The following is a 23,205-nucleotide window of genomic DNA, read 5'->3' on the forward strand; positions in this document are numbered from 1 at the left end:
GGGTGGTTCTTTGACTCAGAGGTTACCCATGATGTGCAAAATGTGTACGGTGCACATATCTCAACGGCCAACTCGAAATCAACACTCATCTGTTTGTATATCCATTGCTGTTGCTGTGCGACTGTGGCGCAGTAGAGATAGACTGGGCAGGGGGCGCTGTGTGGCAGAGGGGAGGAGGAGGAGGAAGGGAGGGAGTCCGGTGCCCCGCCCACTCTTGCCCAACCCACCCACCCACCATCCGTCCAACCCTCCTTCTATCTCCTTCCCTGACTCAGTCCAATAGGGGAGACCACACTGGGTGTCACTCTGCACATGGAGGAGGAGGGTACAGAGAGAGACCTGTGGTTAATGACATCATCATTGTGAAAGCACATACAGCAGCATATCGTCCAATCAGGTCTCTCATATGTCATTGCTGAGAAGGTGTTGATGTTCATGTCTTCATGTTGAAGGTGTTCAGGTGTTTGTGTACACCATATCAGCCAATGAAATGAAGGGAGAGTAACAGAACCAGAGGAGAGACATAATGGAAGACAAAGCTCAATTGAACATATAAAGTGTGTGTGAGCTATCAGATTATTGTATTTCTGTGGGAACATGTAAAGTTATGAACATCTGGTTCATCAGCAACATTTTAACATTCTTTAGCTTTGTAGGAGTTATGTCTCTGTGCTGAAGTGCAATTTGTTGTGCTGGAGTAGCACAATTACAAATATTGCAATATTACCATTGAAAAAATTGCGTAGGCAAATTGGATAGAGACAGGAGTACAAAGAGGAGGCCTCTGATCAGAGAGAGAGTTGTGTTGGCTGCTTCTATGTTACCTTCGTAATGCTATTTCATCCTCTTCTGCCGGTCAAGGAACCTCTGTCGCCGGTCGAGGGGAATCTCGTCTAGACTGATGCCGTGATTGCTGGCCCTGTGCAGAGGACAGAGAGAGGGGGATGAGATGGTCACTCCTTTCAGTGATAAGAGAGTGTAACATAATCGGCGGCCCTGCTGGGAGGCTGAGAACACTTGCACATTCACTCGCATGACAGGCGGACAACAGGTGAGAGGGGACAGGTCACACAGCCAGCTTCACAGACACTCCCGGACAGGGTGCAGCCTTTAGACAGATGGACGGACAGGCAGAAAGACAGACGGACAGGCAGTCTTACCCAGGGGTGAGGTCAGGGGGTATGGGCAGGGGTTTATTAAATCCATCTCTCCCCACCAGCCAGTATGTGTCTTCAATACCCTTCCCCTGAGGAGAAACACATGGACAGAGTGTAATGCAACACAGCGAAGTCGGTGTAACAGGACTGGATTATGTGTGTAAATCTGCAGCTTAACGGTGCTGTGTGTGTGTGTGTGTGTGCGTGTGTGATGGGTGTGCATATGTGTGTCTGTGCTTGTACCTTCAACTCTGTCTTGCCTCTGACAGTGACTTTGTAGCCCAGATTCAAACTGTGCAGGATGTCAACGGTGCTCTGGTTGACATGGATCCTGTAAGCTGCATTTCAAGGAAAAAAAACATGCTTTAGACTGAGTCTCTGGCCCATCCTGTGTGTGCGTGCATTTGTGTGTGTGTGTGTGTGTGTGTGTGTGTGTGTGTGTGTGTGCGTGCATTTGTGTGTGTGTGTGTGTGTGTGTGTGTGTGTGTGTGTGTGTGTGTGTGTGTGTGTGTGTGTGTGTGTGTGTGTGTGTGTGTGTGTGTGTGTGTTTGTGTGCGCGCGATAAAGGGATAAAGATGTTATGAAGCACTCCAACCTCTCTAGTCTTGAAAAACTAAAAACTAAAAAGTAATTAATTATAAAGTAATTATGAATAAATAGTAAAACAAGGGGAATGAAAATATAAATCATATTAATTTTGCTAATTGTTCGAAGGAGACCCAGACAAACTATTTAAGCATACACTGATGAGTCAAAACATTATGACCACTCACAGGTGAACCAAATAACGTTGATCATCTCCAAACGAGGGCACGTGTCAAGGTCTGGGTAGATTAGATGGTAAGCGAACAATCAGTTCTCATAGTCAATGTGTTGGATGCAGGAGAAATCGGCAGGAGTAAAGAACTGAGCGACTTTGACAAGCACCAAACGTCTATGACCAGACAACTGGGTCAGAACATCTCTGAAACGGCAAGGCTTGTGGGGTGCTCCCGGTCAGCAGTGGTGAGTACCTACAGACAGCGGTCCGAGGAGGGACAAACCACAAACCAACAACAGGGTGTTGGGTGCCCAAGGCTCAACGATGCGCCAGGGCAAGGAAGGCTATCCCGTCTGGTCTGAACTGACAGAAGGTCTACTGTGGCACAAGTCACAGAAAATTTTAATGATGGTTACGGGAAGAATGTGTCACAACACACAGTGCATTGCACTCTGCTGCGTATGGGGCTGCGTAGCCGCAAACCGGTCAGAGTGCCCATGATGACCCCTGTCCACCGTCGAAAGCACCTACAATGGGCACGGGAGTGTCAGAACTGGACCTTGGAGCAATGGAAGAAGGTCGCCTGGTCCGATGCGTCCCGTTTTCTTTTAGATCACGTGGATGTCCGTGTACGTGTGCACCGTTTACCTGGAGAACTGATGGCACCATGATGCACTGTGGGAAGACCACAAGCTGGTGGAGGGAGTGTGATGCTCTGGGAAATGTTCTGCTGGGAAACCCTGGGTCCGGCCATTCATGTGGACGTCAATTTGACACGTGTCACCTAACTAAACGTCGTTGCAAACCAGGTACACCCCTTCATGGCAATGGCATTCCCTGATGGCAGTGGCCTCTTTCAGCAGGATAATGCACCCTGCCACACTGCACACATTGTTCAGGAATGGTTTAAGGAACATGATGAAGTGTTGAAGGTGCTGCCCTGGCCTCCAAATTCTCCAGATTTCAATCCAATTGAGCATCTGTGGGATGTGCTGGACCAACAAGTCCGATCCACGGCGGCTCCACCTCGCAACTTATAGGACTTGAAGGATCTGCTGCTAATGGTTTGGTGCCAGATACCACAGGACACCTTCAGGGGTCTTTCCATGCCTTGGCAGGTTGGCGCTGTTTTGGCGGCACATGGAGGACCAACAGCATATTAGACAGGTGGTCAGAATATTTTGGCTCATCAGTGCATAGGCGTCATTTACGCTGGGAACATGTCCCCACCACTTTAAAAATGTGTGAACACGTCAAACCCGTTGTTGTCCCCAGCACTTTTCAAAACAAACTGACTGCCATGCATCAGTGTAAACAGCGCTCAGTATTTCATGGGTGAGTGTGGCACCTTTATTTCACTAGGTTTGTCCCATTGAGATTAAAATCTCTTTTACAAGAGAGACCTGGCCAAGAAAAGCAGCACATCAAGTTTCAGACAAAACAAAACAACATAAGCATAAAAAATGCACAAAAGATGAAGGACAAGTAGAAAGTGCAAAGTACAAGTGCAAAAGCAATCAATTTTCAGCTAAAACATTTGCAATTCCCAATAGACACTGTTTCCAAACTCTTAACAATAGCTTTAAATTCACTGAGCGTGACCAAGTCCTGAAGTTTTAAATCTGGAGCTTCTCACTGCAATATACTTTATGGTCACTAGAGGGAATCTAGTCACAACGTCAGCCACATTATGTGACCAGTTTTTTTTTATAACCTTGTAACGCCTGGTTTTCAACCGTATTTTTGCCGCTTCAACGTTGAACTGTGTATGCATTAACCGTAGGATCTTGATTACATAAACGCGGAAGACCATTATTGGTGTTGTTCGTGTAAACTAATTCCAGAACCGTCACACAGCGGATACCACGGATAGACTATGTATTTGTTTTAAGGTTTGATTTCTAGTCTGTGTAGGCTACGTAACTCAAAAAAAAAAAAAAGTTCTATTTAACGACTGGTGCTTCCAGAAATACGTTTGCGAAAAGTTTAAACCCTACATTAATTTTTTTAACGATATACTTAAATCAAATTTCTTCGGAAGTGGTCTCACTTCCAGCTGAAAGTAGGGGTAGGAGGCTTCATAACTCCCAGTCTACCCTGAGGCAGTTTTTTTTTTTTTTTAACTAAGAGTGCTTTTAGCAGGGTCTTCCAGCATTCCAACATTAACTTATGTTGTCAGCAAAGCTGGTCATACACAGGCTCGGCGCCCGGACAAAATACAGAGGGGTGCACTTGCAATCCACGGGGCGGGAGGAAAAATGTCATATCTTAAAAAACGTAGTAAATACTATGTAGACATCGGGTGTAAGGAGACAACTGGGGGTGCACTGCGGTCTGTCTGCGGGTGTAACGCACGCCTAAGCACCCCATAGCTGCTGCGGGCCTGATCCTACATCAGCACTTAACCTACGCGTTGAGGACAACAGCACTGTTCTGACGCACTCCAGTCGTGGTACAGCCGATCCTCCTCCCTGCTTTTGAAACCCATTCCGACCAACCGCTGATTGATTTCTGGAACAGCAGGACATTCCAGTTCCTATCCAATTAACGGTTCCAATCAAGTAATTAAGACCGGAGTTTGAACCAATAGCAGAAAAGTACAAGGACACCGCCAGCTAAACCGACCCAGTAGCGGTCTCATGACGTGTAGCCTACTGAAATTATCCGACTGTTTTTGAACAACAGTCGGCTGTGTGTTCTGGGATATCATTTGTGAGGGACGGATCCTTATGACAAGCAAGAACGATTTTATATGGACCAATGCCTGCAATACATATTGTAACATTCTTAAAAGAACGTTTACGATTATTTAGCTTAAAAAGAGAATATTTAAGGATAGTGTATCTCACGATTCTTTACATTTTTTCTTTTAACTGGCAGGTGACAGACAATCTCACATGTTGTTCTCTCGTAAGAAATGATCTGACGCGAAAGTCTATGAAGGAAAAACGTTAGTTTTTTTATCTTCAGTGTATGAGTTCAGCAATCCCTATACGCAGTCGGGCTAACTCACGGGCCGAGGACCCTGCCTCAGTCTTTATACTTTATCTTATATTTTAAGGTACTCCCAAGCGAACCAAAATGAACTCGCTCACCGGGACACTGATAATCTCATCATAATTTTACAAACAGGCTCCCAGGGCCCCAGTTTCTGTTACTTTGAACGCAGTGAGGGACGGTGTTGGTGCGGTGGGGTTCTGTGCATTTAATAACCGAACGCGGTGGGCAGTGGATGTTCCCTCTGGCCTGACCATGAGAGATGAGGAGATAGAGGTTTGGCTATTAGAGGAGGCTACCGGTAAGCCCTGAACATTCTGGCTAATTCTGCTGATAGTCTTAAAGGATTACAGAGCACTCTGTAAACCTCCCTGAGCTACTCACACACTCTCAATACACACACTCTTCGTCTCTCTCTCTCTCTGACACACACACAGATATGTACACACAAATGCATTCAGTCACTGCCATGGACACACAAGCCCACACCACTACCCAGCATACACAAGTGCACATGCAGTCAGACATACATACATACCCAACATGTATGTATTCAGATCCTGGCACCAACAGTGACACACACACACAGACACACACACACAGAGGCATGCTATGCCAACACGTGAGTATATGAATGTGCACATTTAAAACTTTTTACTCTTCAGTTTTAATTTCACTCTGCAGTTTAACCCCTCTCAGGGTTATTTGGTAGGCATCTAAATTTGGACAACCGAGGCCTCCAGGGGACACTGACTGCAGTTCCTTCCCCAGATACCAAGAAGTTTAAACTCTGAGCATCAGTGCTGTGTCTGCGGTTCTGTGGTTCTATGGCTGTGAAAGTGAGGCTATATTAATACCCACTCTTGACATGGCGGCCTTAATCTCCGCCCGGAGGGAGGGGAGGGCCGACGGGGGCAAAGCAGTTTTACTCGCTTAAACAAAGCTGATTGGTTTAATCAAAGCCAGGTTATTATTACTACAAAAAAGAGCCCTTTTAATTCCAGCGGCCGCCCTCCCTCCCCCGTCGCCTCCTCTCCTCCTTTTCCGGCTCTCTTCCATCCCCTTCTTCTTCCGTCATCGCTCTATTTTCGGAGCACTGGCGTATAGAGGGCACGTCAGAGCTGCTCCTTGCTGCCTTCCAGCTACCTCCCAGCGCGTTTTTCCCTAACAGGGGCGAATTGGTGTCACCGCGTCATCTGGGGCGAGCCGTAGGAGCAGCCACGGGGATCTTTCCGGAAAGTACAAGTTTAAATGGGCCAGCACCTTCACTCGTCCCCTGAGCAAGCGCTGGTGTGAATTGGGAAATTGTTAAATGTTTAAGGGCCCTCTTTGTTTTCCGTCCTCTTCAAATCCAACAACAGGCAGATCTTGTTTCTTCAGAGTCATTTCAAAAAGGCTGATTGTTGAATGTGTAATTGCCATTGTCTGTGTGTGAACATTTATTGGTCAATCAGCCACGTGCTCTAATTAGCGGGCCGCAAATGCAGGTGTGTGGCTGCAGAGGGGACTCACTTTTTCTACGGTTGACTGTGTGCTGAGGCTGGTTTCGGTGATTGTAGATTTTTAAAAATAAATGATTGTTTTTGGTAAGTTTGCTGCATTTTGCTCACTTCGGGTGGTAAGATGCTTCTTTGTGAAGTGTTGCTGAGCTTCTCTATGCAACCTCGAAGCACAATGTTTAGACTGCAGTGCAGGTGTGCTCGTGTAGAGGAGCAGCACAGGTAGCAGGGGGTGGGAAAGGGGTTTAGGACTGCACTTTGAGTATCAGCAGAGTCTGACAACCGAGTCTGAGGCCCAATGCAATACTCACGCAACCCTGTGGACTCCATTCGGGAGGCTGTGTTGACGGTGTCTCCAAAGAGACAGTACCGAGGCATCGTCAGGCCGACGACTCCTGCCACAACGGTACCTGGGAGGAGGGACAGCCAATCAGATGGGCATACAGACAGTTGAATGGATAGAGTGACAAACGGACAGACCAGGAGATGGTGTCAGGGTTAGGGTTAGCAGTTAGCAGTGCACCAGGGCAGTGTCAGGCAGGGTTGAGCAAAGAGAAACAACTAATAACTAACTAATAAGCGGGGCAAGGGGAGTTATCCATCTGATATTTATCATGAATTAGGTATATTGGTTTGTATGTTTCCCTTTCCCAGTCAGGGTTGTATTGTTGTGTGCAGACAATTTGTCAATTAATTGCTAACTGGAACAAACTGGCCCCATAAACATGTATTGATTAGGAAATGGTGGATAGGAGTGGAGACAAGTCCTGAAGGGAATAGGATGGAAACCATGCCTCAGGGGAACAGGATGGAGACCAGGACTGGGGGGAAGAGAAGGGACAGTGGGCATCATGGGGAAAGGATGGGAACCACAGCCTAGGGGAACAGGATGAAGACCATGCCACAATGGAGGAACATCACTCACCAGAGTGCAGGCCGATGCGGATTTTGACTTTGACGTCGGGCATGTGTCTCATCTTAAAGGCCCCGATGCAGTGCAGGATGTCCAGGGACATGTTGGCCACCTCAGCCGCATGGCGGTTACCGTTGCGGTTGGGGACGCCCGAGGCCACCATGTAGGCGTCTCCAATGGTCTCGACCTAACATATATACACACGCGCACACACACACACACACACACACAGTGAGAGAATACACATATTACATTCACGGGCACGCTGACACAGAGATGCCAAGTGAAAGAAGAGTATACTCCTTCACAATCTAACCTATAAGTGCACATGAGCACACACACACACACACACACACACACACACATATGCACACCTTGTATACATCGTGCTCTCCAATGATGGCATCGAAGAGAGTGTAGAGGTCGTTCAGCAGGTCCACCACCTCGATGGGCTCGCTGAGGGCAGAGATGGTGGTGAAGCCCACGATGTCGCTGAAATAGAGCGTGGCATCGGGGAAGTGCTCTGGCTGCACGGGCTTCCCCGTCTTCAGGGCCTGAGCCACTGTCCTGTGCAGGGGAGCACAGGAAGGAGGGGAGGCAGGGGGGAGGACAGAACAGAGGGCAGAAAGCAGGGTGAGAAGGGAAGGAGGAGGAGGAGAGAGGAAAGAGAGGTATTGGGGGACAGTAATGAGGGAGGAGATATTAGAGAAAGAAGGAAGAATGTAGGGCAGGAATGGAGGAATAGGAAGCAGAACAGAGAGAGACAGGGAGAAGAGGAGAGAAGGCAGAAAACAGGCCAGGTAGGGAAGGAGGGATGGAGGAGAGAGGAAAGAGATATTGCAGGGACAGGAACAAGGGAGCAGAGATTGCAGAAAGAGAGAGGACAGAAGGAAGAATACAGGGCACGAATGGGAGGGAGAAGGGGAGGACAGAGAGGAGAGGAGAGAGGTGAGCATGAAATTTTTGTATGTTCATGTTAACCTACTGTGTGTTTAGATGTGTCCCATCTACTCATCTGACGACCTATTCAATACACATCGAGGGACATATAGTTCAGTACATTTCTAACACATACAGCGCTTCCTAGTGCAGTCTGCTGACAATACAGTACACTACAGCCAGTGGCTCAAATAGAAGAGATGAGGAGGGAGAAGTGAAAGATGAGGGAATGAGAAAGGAAGAGAGGAAAGGAAGAATGAAAGAGAGGAGGAGGAGAGAGGGAGATAGAGAAGGCAAGCTGCTGTTAGCAAAAGGCAGACGGTAGGACCGCATAGTGTTGTGGTCATAGGGTGGTCACAGTGCTGTCATGGTGCGGTTGTAGTGTGGTCATGGGGCAGTCGCAGTGACAGTCGCAGTGAAGTCATAGTGTGGTTGCAGTGCCAGTATAGTGTAGGAACAGACCTGGGCAGCATCTGGGCCAGCAGCTTGTCTGTCTTCTGCCTCTCCACCTCCAGCTCCTCGGTCCTCTCTCGGATCAGGTCCTCCAGGTTACTGGAGTACTGCTCCAGCATGCGCAGCATGGAGTCGATGATGTTGGTCTTCTTGCCTTTGTTCACGTTTTTGAACTGTAAATTGATGCTCTCACATTAGAGTATGGCATGAGAATGGATGCTTTCACATTATAGTACAGTATACAGTACAGCTTTAACAGACCTGAACCCTGTCTCTCCATACTTTTATGTCTGTATGTGCGTGTGTGTGCGCGCATGCATTTATGTATGTATGCATGTGAAGATGTGTGTATGTGTGTGTGTATATGTGTGTATGTGTAGATGTGTGTGTATGTGTGTGTATATGTGAAGTTGTGTGTATGTGTGTGTGTATATACGTGTGTGTGTGTGTGTGTGTGTGTGTATTCCTGACCTGGCTGAATATCTCCTCGAAGGTGGGCCTCCGGTCAGGCTCCTCACTCCAGCACTGCTTCATGATCTGGATGCACTCGAGCGGTGCCTCGTCCACGGAGACCGAGGGCCGACACAGCGGAGGCGGTGACCGCACCTTTTCGATGATTTCTGTTCAAACATGGCACGTTTGAGAGACTCTGTCAATGTCTGCCAGCTCTGGCCCCTTCCCCACCCCCCCTACCCCCCAGCATTCCTCCCCCTCCCTCCTCCCTCCCTCTCCGTCCCGCACCCCTCCCTGTCTCACCCTGTGCTGGCATGTCCAGCATGCAGAAGGGGGCATTGCGGGATATGATCTCCTGCATGATGATGGCAAAACTGTACACGTCCCCCTGGAAGGTGCCCTTTCGCTCCTTTTTCGGGTCCCGCAGGAGCTCCGGCGCTGTCCACAGCAGGTCTGCAGGGGGAGAGGGGCCACAAACCACACATTTAAGTCAAACTGAATGAGGGAGTCATGGTACAGAGAGAGAGTCATGGAGAATAGAGGGTCACAGATAAGAGAGCAAGAGTCATGGAGAAGAGAAAGTCCTGAAGAAAAGAGAGAGTGTTACAGAAAAGAGAGTCATGGCAGAGAGAGAGAATCGTGACAGAGATAGAGTCATGGAAAAGGGAGTGTCGCAGAAAACAGAAAGTGTCATGGTAGAGGAGAGTCATAAATAAGAGAGCAGGAGTCATGGAAAAGAGAGACTCTGGGTGAAAAGAAAGAGTCATGGCAAAGAAAGACAGTCATGGAAAACAGAGAGTCATACATAAGAGAGAGTCAGACATTGAGATATAGAGAGGAGAGACTTGAAAGGAAGGAAAGTCCCTTCTTTGGACCATGGCACTGAGATCTGCCCTGCCCCCCTGGGTTTGGACCCTATCACCCCTCCAGTGTTCTCACCTTCTGGTTTGTTCTCCTCTATAGTCATGTTCTGGGAATCCAGGATCCCGTTGTAGCCGTATTCCGTCACCTTCAGCACAAAGCGCCCATCCACCACACAGTTTCGCGACTTCAGGCGGGCGTGGACGATGTCATGGTGGTGGAGGTACTTCATTCCCTGGGGGACAAGGCGGAGGACGAGGAGAAAGAAAGGGGGAGAGAATGAGCACGTCACCCTCACCAAAAGCGAGAGATGCTAAAAAACTACAAATGGAGAAGGACTACGTCCCCCACAAGATGTCTCATGCGTGAGAAATATATCAACCATTTCCAGTTTCACACAGGTAATGTCATGAACATATTGCAACACATGATGCAAAACTACATAGAGCATTATAGTTCTGTGAACCATCTCAAATGTCCCCTGAGCAGACAACAATTAATATATTTCCACTATGGCAAATTGCATTCCCATACAATATGCTCACACTATATATGCTTCTAACAAACTATGTATGACTCACCTCTCATGTTTGGTAACATATGAATGTATAAAACAGTCAGTGGGGAGGATGAGGACGGTGATGATGGGTGAGGATGGGGGAATGTGGAGGACAGGATGGGGGCCTCTCTCACCCGGATGAGGTCCATCAGAAGGGAGGACTTGAACATCCAGTCGAGGCGCATCTCGCTGTTGTTAATGAGGTCCTCCAGGCTGCCGCGGGTGCAGTGCTCCGTCACTATGGCAAAGATGCCCGAGTCCAGGAACAGGCCCAGGTACAGGTTCAGGTTCTCATGGCGCATGTCCCGCAGCTGGGGAGGGGGGTGGGTTTTGGGAGAGGGTGCAAAGACATTGCTTTAGTTTGTTTATGTTTTTTCCTCCCTTCGCACCCCTTGTTTGAATCATCGGTTACACATTTAGGCTCGTCTCACTGCAACAACCTTTCTACAGCATAGGCACAAAGCATGCAGTCCTTCTAAATGCTTGCATGCCTACGGCTATTATTTTTCACGCTACATGTCCTACAATTAACCACAGTGGAGCAATTGTCAATTGGAGGACAGCTATTGTCTCCACTGATGTAATCTGAAACCCTGTCCCCTTCAGTTTGTTCCACACCCATGGGATCCCAGTCATGATTGGCTGATGACACAGCTGGGCTCAAATGCAGGTCTCAGTAACTGGTTATTGGACATGGCTTACCCTAACTTAAGGTTGAGGGTAAGACTGAACACAGTTTCAGTGTGCTTCAGAATGTTGTACAGTACTTCCATAGAAGGGGTCTAGAAGACTGGGTTGATGAATTCTACAATTCTGTATGCAGCTTTGGTCTTGTACATTTACTATAATGCGTCAGTGTATCGGTCTGCCCTTGGGCATGTCTACTAGGTCAGTGGTAAGTCCTCTGCACTGTGTCTTTTGTAGTCTTGCTGCCACTGCTGTCCATCTTACCTTGTTAAAGATGGCCTTGGTGCTCTCATTCACCTCTGACACCTTGTCTCCATGTGGGCATTTCTTCAGCCAGACCCAGTCACCCTGAAGAACACAATTTCTGTTACACAACTTGGGGACCACAATACCTGTTACACACTCTGAGGAACACAATACACATTACATACTCTGAGGAATGCAATATCCGTTACACACTCTAGAGAACACAATATCTGGTGCACTCTGGAAAACAATACCTGTTCTGCACTGGGGAATATAATTACAGGTTATATACCACAAGGAGCAGGACTCAGAGCCATCTTTGCTGAGTGGGAGAATTTCCAGGTGATTATCTTTGCTATGTGCATGCTAGGAAGAGTCAACAGCCAGTCAACTGTCAACCTGGATCTGTGCCCACGATCCTTCAGGACCAGAGACCTCCCCTCTCCAAAGTGAAGATGGGTTTGTGAGGGCGTAGGATGTGTCAGAGCACGGTGTGAGGATAGGGTTTGTGTGTGTGTGTTTGTTTTTGTGTGTGAGTGTGTGAACGTGTGTCCCACCCAGGACCGGTGCATGCATTTCTGCCACTCTAGGTGAAAAACAATTATGCTGCCCCTCTATTTGCAACAACACACAAAGGCCAATATGGCATACACATAACATAAATAGTCTAGTTCAACGCTAGTGTGCTCAAAGTGTCAACAATACTTAAGTATGCATGACGCAATATGCGGGCATTTTGCAGATCCATACACAAATAACGCACCAAACAGGTCTGCATAATAACTCCAATAATCTGGTTCCAAATTCTTTACAGCAGAGTCATGACAGCACAGCTATCTGAAGGCGGCTCAGTGTCTGCTCTGGTGACGCTGCTAAAGCTAGCACCTGCTGCCTCTTCTGGAGCACATGGTGATGGAGCAACGGTGGTAGTTGTGCTAGCGGTCTCTTGGTTCGGTGGTGGACTTGAAGGTGCGTCATCCTTGCTAACACTCCTTGCTAACACTCCCGAGATCAATATTTGTTTTTGTTTTTGTTCAATATCTGTTTTCGGAGTGCTTGCTCCTTCAATAGTCTCCTCTTTTTATATTCGCAGCCAGATAATTTCGGTCGTTTAGACATGCTGCTTCCCTTATCCTCAGTCATGGCTTGTGAGAGCTGGGGGCGGGAGGCGGGGGAGGGAGGTGGCTACAGGTGCAGCGTGATTGACACATTCCTCAGGAATTCATATATTCTTTGAATATTGGCCCCTGGTTGGCCCACATTTTGCCACCCTTGCCAAAGTGCTGCCCTAGGCAATTGCCTAGTTCGCTTATATAGACACGCCGACATTGGTCCCACCTCATAGAGGGCGATGTTGGAGCTCTCTGGGGAGGAGTGGATGTAGCTGCGGCCTGACACGGATTTGTAGGGAGTCTTCACATCCAGCGTGCTCTTCATCATGCTCTCCTCATTCAGTTTCTGCATAGGAAGAGGTGGGGGAAGAATTAGGCCGTCGCACATCCCATAGAGGGGCACCTTGTAACTATGACTATCACTGCAAGCCCCACAAAAGAGGCTCAAATACAAAGCTCTGGGTTGGCTGTGCCCCTAAGCAACTGACCCAGGATCAGCCATCCCAAACACAGACTGGGCAAACAGATTGGCCTAAATGGGACAGGCTGTTCTCGTGCATCAGTTGTGTCAGAGATAGAGACAGAGCTGTGCTTTCTCATGAAATGTGAAAGGTTCATATAGATAAAGCACCTGCTCCCCTAAAAGAAAGAAAATCGCATCATTCCAGGGCAGACCCTGATCAGCGTAATATAAACGCACACACACACACATACATACATACAAACACACAAACACAGCTTTGCCTAATACTCACCCTCCTGCTGACTTGAGTGTTAATGAAGACCAGGTCATCCAGAGTCAGCAAAATTTTGGAGGATCCTCCTCCTCCTCCGAAAAATGGCGCCACCCGTGAAAGCTTGCCCCTGGACAGATCACCAGACACAAACACACAGATGCACAGGGCCACAGACAGACAAACAGAGACACAAGAAGAAAGGAGTCATTAGGAGGCCTGTGATTGGGTGGCTGAAGAGCTTGAGTGAGTTACCTGCTCCTCTGTCAGTCCTGCTTACCTGAACACGATGGCCAGGACAGCACCCCCCGCAGCCAGGAGACACACCAACATAAACATGAGGAAGAGAGAGACCCCATCCATGCCTTAAAAAAAGGAAGAGAGGGTGAAAGGGAGGGAGGGAAGGAGGAGAAAGATGGAGGGAAGGAGGGAGGGAGGGAGTGAAGGAGGGACAGAAATGGAGGGAGAGAGGGAGGTGGAGAGGAGGGTGAGAAAGGTAGGGTAGGAGAGAGAGAGCGAGGGAGGGATGGCGGGAGGGAAAGAAATGGAGAGAGAGTGAGATAGAGAGGAGGGTAAGAGAGAGGGAGGGGAGAGATGGGGGAGGGGTAGAGAGATAGAAATGGAGGGAGAGATGGAGGTAAAGAGGGAGGGAAAAGCGGAAGAAAGAAACCGACAAAAGATTGTTTTACCCCATCTGCAGCTGCAGTTCTGTCAGTGATACTATGCACTTGCTCTGTGCTTTCCCTCAAATATTATGTCACTTGGTTAGCAGACACCCTTATCCAGAGTGACTTATACAGCTTACATATTATCCATTTATAAAGCTGGATACTGAGGCAAGACAGATTTACTACCAAAGGGTACAACAGTTGTGCCCCACTGACACCCTCTATGCAACTCTACCACACTCCTAGTCCTTCTGCAGTAAATAAGTGGGTTTGCCATTGGAAGGAGCAGCATTGCCATCTTTTCCCTTCACCCCTCGCCCCTGTACCCCTGGATCCCCGCCCTGCCCTGCCCTGCCCCATCCCACCACACTGTGACCACGCCCCACTGTGACCCCGCCCCACCGTGACCCGCTGACTCACCCCCACTGCAGGCGATGTAGGGGCTGAACCAGCAGTTGGACTCGGAGGTGGGGGACCCCCCAGGGAAGTGGATGGAGCGGCCCAGGTACTTGAGGCCGCCAAACTCGCCGTAGGTGTGGGGGGCCTCCAGCCGGTGTGTGGCGCGCAGCGTGGAGCCCCGCCCGTCCGTGTCCAGCACCACGTATGCGACCTGCATGCCCTCGCCGTTCTTCCCGGCGGACAGGGGCTGGTTGAAGCCAGCAAACTCGAAGCCGCCCTCGCCCTGCACCAGCAGGTCGCCAGTGACCCAGCGGCCATGCGCCAGCCGGACCTGCTCCACCGCCATGGCGATGTAGTACAGGCTGTTGTAGATGGTGCCGAAGAGCGGCGACACCTAGAGACGGGGAGGAGGGATTACGACACCCAAGTCAGTGAATGTTGTACAGCAGGCCACGCCCCTTCCTGTCCTCAATAGAGCCCTGTTACAGGCTGCTCAGAATCTGCCTTCCTTGAAGATCTGTGTGTTGAACGGGTCAGCGACAGATCTTTCTATGTAAAAGGCAGATGCCCACATGCATTGCAACTGAACAGAACATCTCTGATTCTGCCATGGTGGTGACAATGACGAAAAAGAGGAGACAGAAGGACAGATTTGTTAGTGTCACCATCGAAAGGCTTCGGAATATAAATCCAATTTATATTGACAAATCTTTTGTCAATAATTTTATGGTTACACATGTGAAAACTCTCATTGTTTGCATACGCATACACACACACACACACACACACACACACATAAAAAATGCATTTCTTTTAATACAGAGTGATGCAGGTAAGTTTGATGTAAAATGTGTAAAATTTGCAGGAAAAGACTGAAGGAATCTTATGGAGAAGATCTGCATAGCCAGGAAAGAGCAATTTATTCTACTCTTAACAGCATTTCAACAGTACAGGCTGCTGAGGTCCAATCAGAAGCCAGAAAATAGCTAAAACATTATTTTTATTGTTGCCCTTTAAGTGAAGTGAAGGAATCACTTGACACCATCTTAAATGCACCACCTGGGAAAAAGCTCAATGTTTGGACACCTGAGTCTTCAGAGTGCTGGAGTTAAGTTATAGAATGAATTAAGGAACTCTTAAACTGACCCCAACATCCCCCAACCAGTAAATATTGGCCTACTTTACATTGTTCGGGAAATAATGCATGAACATTGCCTGAAGGCACTAACAAAATGGCCCAAAGATCCAGTGAAGTAGGAGCTAGAAAACCCCAGCCACTGAAAACAACAAAAATAACAATAGCAAGTGCAATAACCAGTGACCTGACATGCACATTGGAGGTTTTATTTAATAAATTTTTTAATTTATCTACATATATATTTATTTATTTATTGCATGGTGTGTGTGACAATGGATTTGATGGTGACAGGGAAAAGTCCGCAGTGGTTGTTATAGGTTTTTCCCCAGGTTTTCCTTGAATCACAAGCAGAGGATGTGACCACGGCCCTTTGAAAACTTCACCCACCTGTTAACGGATGCAGAACTCAGAAGTGCCACCCCACTGATCTTTGATTGGTTATTGAGTGTGTGCACTTGCTATGGAACTGACATGGTGCCAAACAGTGCCACACTTTGTTAATACTGGATGGATCAGTCATCCCTCATTCTACTAGACCTGTCTGCCGCCTTCGACACAGTAAATCACCAGATTCTTCTGTCCACTCTTGCTGGTCTGGGCATCACCAGCGTCTCTAAGCCACATTAGCTAACCACTGGGGTACCTAAGAGATCGGTGCTTAGCCCCCTCCGCTTCTCACTGTATACAACCTTACTGGGCCCAATCAATCAGGCACATGGGTTCTCCTACCACTGCTACGCTGATGACACCCAGCTCTACTTCTCATTCCATCCTGATGACCCCACAGTGTTGGCACAAATCTCTGCCTGCCTCTCAGACATCTCAGCTTGGATGAAGGAAGGCCAACTTCAACTCAACCTGTCTAAGATGGAGCTCCGCATCATCCCAGCCAGTCCGTCCATTCAGCACAACATCACTTGTACAGCTTGGCTCAACGACACTAACTCCATCTAGGTCTGCAAGGAACCTGGGGGGATGTGTTTGATGACCAGCTAAACTTTAAGGACCACACTGCGATGACAGCTAGGTTATGCAGAATCGCACTGTACAACATCTGGAAAATCAGGCCCTACCTGTCTGAGTATGCTGCACGCTGCTTGTCCAGGCTCTTTTCATCTCAAGAGTGGACTACTGCAGTGCTCTCTTGGCTGGCCTTCCTACACGCACCATTAAGCCTCTGCAACTGATACGAAATGCAGCTGCACGTCTGGTTTGCAACCAGCTGAAGAAGGCCCACATTACACTGCTCTTTGTCTCGCTCCATTGGCTCCCTGTAGCTGTCTATACCAGGTAAAAGGCTTTGTTGCTTGCTTCAGAACAGCCAACAAAACTGCACCTCCCCACCGGACTGCTCTACTACAAGCATATGTTCCCTCCCGACCACTACGCTCTACTACAGAACAGCGGCTGGTGGTCCCATCACATCGCGGCACAATATTACTATACAGAACTTTCTCTGCCGTTGTCCCCCAATCGTGGAAAGACCTTCCACACTTCATCCATTCTGCCGAATCCCTCACTATTATTAAGAAACATCTGAAGACACAGCTCTTCCGCACTCACCTAATCACCTGAATTGCTACCACCTAAAGCAATTTCTTATGTCCTACACTCTGTTTTCCTTTAAAAAAAATGATGGTTTAATGCAGTTGGGTTTTTACCAGCTAGCTTGTTCCTTGTCTGGCCAACTATTGAAATTTGCTCGTGCAGCACTTCTACCATTGTGACTCAACGTATGGCTTTCCCTTATGTTGTACTCTGCCTCACTTAAAAGTCACTTTGGACAAAAGCATCTGTCAAACAAATGAATAAGAAAATAACAAATCACAAGGTGTGCCACCCTAACTCTGAGCACTGCTGGTTGCACATATGGGTCAAACGTGGAGAAATGGTTGCAAACAAAAGCCAACGAGCATGGAAAAGCATGGCACTCAGACTGGATGTTGGCATTTGTCCTGTACTGTTGGGGTATGCTGTGTGAATATGCAAGCACTGATAGAAGGATCTACTGTCCTGCTGCATTTGTACCATTTCTTTTTTTTTCATAAAACAAGTGATAAATCAAATATGACTGAGGCCAAACAGAATCAGAGCAGAGACCCAAACCCCACCCACCAAAAGTTCTGCACATGAAGACACACTTCAGAGTCACTTCCCCCTCCCTGCCCCCTGCCCTCTGACCTGCTCGGGCTGAGAGCTGGAGCGGATCTCATAGCTGTCCTGGGCGTCTTTGAAGGCCTCGTAGAAGTTGCGCTCGCCGGAGTCTACGGTGACGGTCAGCACGGCATCGTAGGCCCTCCGCAGCTTGGTGTCGTTGGCCAGGATGGGGTAGTTGATGTTGTTGTAGGGCAGGGAGTACAGGAGGGTGTCGTAGGGGATGAAGACGTAGCCACGGTCCACCATGCGCATGTCCATGGCTGTGGTCAGGAGCTGTCGCTGGGCCTCTCCACCAATCAGCACAGAGTGCATGCACATGATGACCACTGCAGAGACAGGGGGAAAATGGTTAGAAGAGAGTGTGGGAGGAAGAGAGAGAGAGAGAGATGGGAGGGGAGGTAAGAAATATAGAGAAAGAGAGGGAGGGAGACAGACATGGGAGAGAGAGGAGAACAAAGAGAGAGAAAGAGAGAGAGAGAGCAAGGAAGGTAGGCAGTAGAAAAAGGGGGTAGAAAGAGAGAAGGAGGTAGAGAGATGCATAAAAGGAGAAATGAAGGGAGAAAGAGAGAGGTAGGAGAGAGGGGTAGAAAGAGAAAAGAGGGAAGGAGAACAAAGAGAAGAGGAAGAAAGAGAGGGAGGGGCAGGAGAGAGAGTGTGTGTGGGGGGTTGACAGACAGCAGGATCTCATGGTTTGTGCCAATTTCACCACCTTTCTGATTATCATCGGCACTGTCAGTGTCAGCATTCAGACTCTTTAAAATCAAGTTAGTATTCCATTTGCCATTGGCAAACTTCAAAATCATTTTAATTACTCATTTTAAGGTTATTTTTCTTGAAATAAAAAACTCCTTATATGCATTTTCACATAACCTGTGTACTAAGTAATATACCCCTGTGCTTTCAAGAACCATGAATTAGCACACTCTGAATAGTTGTCGGACAGAATGGAATGTACTTTTTTCTATATTCAGCAATCATTGAATACAAAAATGTTCCCTGCGATCTCATTGGATTCCTGAAAATGACCTATAGGAAGCAAGAATACAGACTTACAATGTTCAGATCCACCAAAGAGAGACAAGAGGTGCAGGATGAGAAACAAACTGAAAGGTAGAGGTTTTCTGCTGATCATACATGTCACTCGTGGGCCAAAAAATCATTTAAACATTTAAACTGTGATAAGCAACACTGGGTAGATGACACCTAAAGGTATCTAAAGTCACATTAACTATGAACCGGCTGTAAGAGTGTTCCACTCCATTACAGTATATTATTGTCATTTAGCAGGCAGTTTTAGCCAGAACTTAGACAGCGCATCTAATAAGCAGCATGAGAAGCTCTACCAACAGGACATCACTAACCACACATAAACAATACTCCAAAGTGCCAAACATACTGCTGAGATGGCAAGTGTGTACCTAGACAGATATGTAAGTGCAATGCAATATGCACAACCTAGGAACTATACCATTCCAAATAAAATGCTAACACATGCCCTGAAGAAAAACTTCACATATCTAATTACATAAAACTCCAAAGTACGCTTACACATGTATAATTACACATAAGGAGAATGAAAAATCATGCTTTGCCAGTTAAGTAACCATGAATTACTTAAATTCAATCAGAAAAATTCCATTATGCGAATGCAAGTTATGTATTTGCTAGTTAACTACCTGGCTAGCTGTTGCTTCTATAGATGATGAAGTGCAGTCCTGCAATCACACACCACCCAGTTGGGATGTTCAAAACACAAAGCATCCTGGGATATCATCTTTGCCCCCTTCTCCCCACACCCACCTCGAACCCTGTCCGTGTCCCGAACGGCCTGCAGGGCGTTGCGGGGCCCGTCGCTGTCCGTCTCCATGGTGACGACGGTGCGGACGGGCAGGCCGAGGGCGCGCAGCGACGAGGCCAGCTCCTGGCCCGTGGCCTCCCACACGTCGCCCTCGGAGGTGACGATGGCCACGTGCGCCCAGCGGAAAAAGCGGAGCACGGCAAAGAGCACACGCGAGGACAGCGGCAGCGGCCGCCCGAACGTCGGGTAGGTGCTGTCCTCGCCCATGCGCGGTTCCAGGCAGGCCCACGACAGCACTGGCTTGTTCCAGTTCTTGGCGAACAGGGCGGCCGCTGAGCAGTAGCCCGGGTTGGCGGGCCCCAGGTAGGCCGAGCCATAGCCCTCCAGCTCGGCGAAGCGGGCCAGCGCCCGGGACGTCTGGCAGTCCTCGTTGACCAGCGAGTAGTCATACCAGTAGCCCTTGCTGAGGTAGGGGTCCTTGTTGATGCGGCTGGTGGCCAGCCGCGCTGCCAGGTCGGGGAGGGCCTTGGAGAAGAGCGGGTCGCACGTCCAAGGCCCCACAATGGCCACCTTGAAAGTAGCGGCCCAGGCCTCGCAGGGCAGGTAGGCTGCCACCAGCAGGCCGAGCCACAGCCAGCCAGCCGTCCAGCTGAGGGGGCGCAGCGCCGGGGTCGGAGCGGCCTCTACGCCGCCTGGCGTGTCCATCCCTTTGTCTGGCCTCCGTTGCCGGGCTCTCTGGGGGGGCCCATGCCACCGGGGGTGATGGGAGAGGCTATAGAGGCAGCCTGTGTCCGCGTGGGCCGCCATCGCTCCACTGTGCTATGGTCCAGGGAAGAGGGTGGTGACACGCTGAGGAGGGGGAGAGCTGGGGGCACTCTGGGGGGTGGGGGGAGGGTTTGGAGGGGTGGATAGGTATAGAGAGGAGAGTCTGTGCTTTTTGATGGGGTGTGCCACTGCTCTCCTTCTCTCCGTTCTGCTCCTTGGCACAGAAGGGCTCTAGCCCTGAAGGTATGGGGTGGGGGAAGAGAGAGAGAGGGAGAAGAAAAGAGGAGGGGAGTCAGAGTTTCAATACTGCAATAAATTGCAATTCAATTTTGCAATAAAGGAATAGTTCAGACCCACAGTACTGCAGTACAGTGACATCACACAAATACACGCACACACATGCACACACACACACAACCAGATCAGCTAATAAGCTAAGCAACTGCTCCGCTAATACCCTGCAAGCCTATTAACATCTCAGTTCTTTACCGAGAAAGAGCGGCACCAGAGAAACGCAAGAGGAGCCGGAATGGAAAAGATACAGGTACAGGAAAACCACTGATTTCCTTCTGCAGAACAATGCAGTGTATAGAAGCAGGAAGTCCCAGACATATGGGGGTCAGACTACTGTGACACACAGGGTACCACATGGGCACACTCTGTATGAGTGAATGAGTATGTGCATGTGTGTTTGTGTGATAGAAGGGCAGAGAAGGTGATAGAATGAGACAACCGAAGAGAAATGGTTTCTTAATTTAATCCTCTCTCAATCCATCTGTTTGTTAGATTATCGCTGAGTAGGGGGGCTGGGGGGAGTGTCTAAAGAACAAAAGGGGACAAGAGGTTAAAGAAGGTAAAAGTGAAAAAGATTGAGTGGAAAGCTAACCACAGAGACACTGGTTTAACTCCATGACCGTCAGACATAGCGCTCGCTTCTAGTCCTGCCACTTAAAAGCAACAGTCACACCTTTTCTCACGACCCATTCTGGAACTTTCTCAAGACTCTGGGGTGAAGGGTGCCAACCTAGTCACCCACCTTTTACCGACACATCCTATTAGACCGGGCCATTCTTTTGGGATCTTGTAATTAGCTGGCGAGCTCCTGCAGTAAATTAGCTAAAGGACGTTTAGGTAGGGTAGTGTCACGGTAACTTCTGCCTTGTTGCCAACAGCCTTACCATTGCTGTAATCTGTCATATGTCTGCCAGTGAGCATCTCTGAGGTAGCAGAGCAAAGGCTCTCTAGAAGGTTCTATCGCTACAGAGAGTGATATTGTGGCACACATCACCCGCTTCAGCAAGAAGGTGGGACGCTTATCTGACCTCCTTAAACTGCCTACAATGATTTTCCACATGACAAAAATCACGGCCTATCAAATCATCCCTTTCATTAAAACACACACTTTCTTATCTGGATCACAGGATGTTCATAGAAATTTTTTTTAGTTGGGCAGGTGAAGCTGAAGGACGTGGCTGAGACCTATTCTTTACCAGCCCTTTAAGGCAGCCTTAAGCCCGTGACGTAGGGCCTGAGGCTCAGGAGAGCCCGATTCGCTCAGTTTCCCCTTCACACTGCCAGCAGCTGAACGGAAGCATTCCCATGTATCGCCTGTACCAGGGACAAGGGGGCCAGAGAGAATGAGCGGGGGTTGAGAGCAGCATGGCAGGTGATGTCAGCGCCTTCCCAGAATTCTTGGGAGTCACCTTTCCTCTCCATCGCTGTCCTTTAATCGCATCAGACACCAAAGGGTGAATTAAAACGACCTGGCAGGCAACCGTGTTCAGCTAGCCTGAGTGCCCTCGGCAAAGGACCATTTTATAATAGCGAGGTACAGACAGGTTTTAGAATTTGTTTGACGCTGTGATAGTGCGCAAGCAAGACATCTGTGATAGTTCTTGTCCTCAGCTGGTCCTTGACAGCAGAATTTCAGGGACTCATGGCTTGTGGAGGAAAAGAGAGCAATAAAACCATCACTACTAAGATGGGCACCAAGTGGAGACTGTCACCAAAAGTAGCAAAGAGGCACCTGTGCTATCGTTGTGGTTTCCTGATCTTGCAATTCTCTCGATATTTGCTTAAAACACAGACAACAAGCTTGAAGAGAACACCAGAAGGCACAAGCCTATGAGGGAACTGAAACGAGGACACATTCCTAACAAAACCTCAGCATGTCATTTCTCAGCAGGTTTTTACTAATCAATTTTCCACCTTGGAAACAGGCTAGTCTAAAAATGGGTAAGACATTTAGCACTAGGCTCAGGTTGCCCAGTCACTCTACCCTGAAGCAATAATTTCACATAAAGGAGCAAAAGAGGAGGCTAAACTTTCAGAGAGACTTCAGAACACAGGCCTCCGAATGAGGAGAAATGTAAAGATATCCTAAAATAGTGTGAGAAACTGGTCCAAGGCTCACTTCCACTCTAACAATACATTATAGCTCACTCAATAGCCGTCTGTTCAAGTCCATCTCTTCGCTTTGGTCTTTGGCAGAAGACCATAGAAGAAACTTGACAACGGTAAGAAACCTTAAAAGAGAGTGAAAAGGACACAGAAACAGTGCGTTCCCCTTCTCTTGACAGGAGCAGACTTGACTCCTGAGGCCTCCAATGCCTGCAGGTGCCCAGCTATGTAGTGGTGATAATGCTCTGTGACACCATCATGGTTCACGCCCCTGCCTCACTCTCTCCTTTCCCAGCAGGCTTTGCCACTGTTCTCACAGACAGTATACCAGTATATCCATCTAACCAAAACCCGCCAACTTTTCTCCTCAACTTCATAGTCCTTGGCAGAGTGCAGCACAGTCTGGCTGAAACAGATTGGAGCTGTGCCATCTCTGACGTACTGTCTGTCTGTCTGATTTATGCGTCCCAGTCTGGATACAACAAGTGTTGACGCTGTACTCAGGAAGTG

At 48.5% G+C, this 23,205-nt stretch overlaps 1 protein-coding gene across 1 annotated transcript; it reads right to left on the reverse strand.

Moving 5' to 3' along the window:
• Positions 1-834: 834 nt before the first annotated feature.
• Positions 835-20,337, reverse strand: LOC118790980 (retinal guanylyl cyclase 2-like). Its single transcript, XM_036548163.1, has 18 exons — positions 19,533-20,337; positions 17,757-18,058; positions 14,459-14,831; positions 13,651-13,735; positions 13,392-13,500; positions 12,863-12,982; positions 11,543-11,626; positions 10,726-10,902; positions 10,111-10,267; positions 9,475-9,624; positions 9,190-9,338; positions 8,728-8,891; positions 7,701-7,893; positions 7,339-7,513; positions 6,725-6,823; positions 1,401-1,495; positions 1,161-1,246; positions 835-919 (listed from the first exon to the last, which is right to left on the reverse strand). The coding sequence occupies exons 1-18, from the start codon at positions 20,335-20,337 to the stop codon at positions 835-837; spliced, it is 3,408 nt and encodes a 1,135-aa protein (XP_036404056.1).
• Between the last annotated feature and the right edge of the window lie 2,868 nt (positions 20,338-23,205).

Source organism: Megalops cyprinoides, chromosome 16 (assembly GCF_013368585.1).
Source record: "Megalops cyprinoides isolate fMegCyp1 chromosome 16, fMegCyp1.pri, whole genome shotgun sequence".
Classification (NCBI taxonomy): domain Eukaryota; kingdom Metazoa; phylum Chordata; class Actinopteri; order Elopiformes; family Megalopidae; genus Megalops; species Megalops cyprinoides.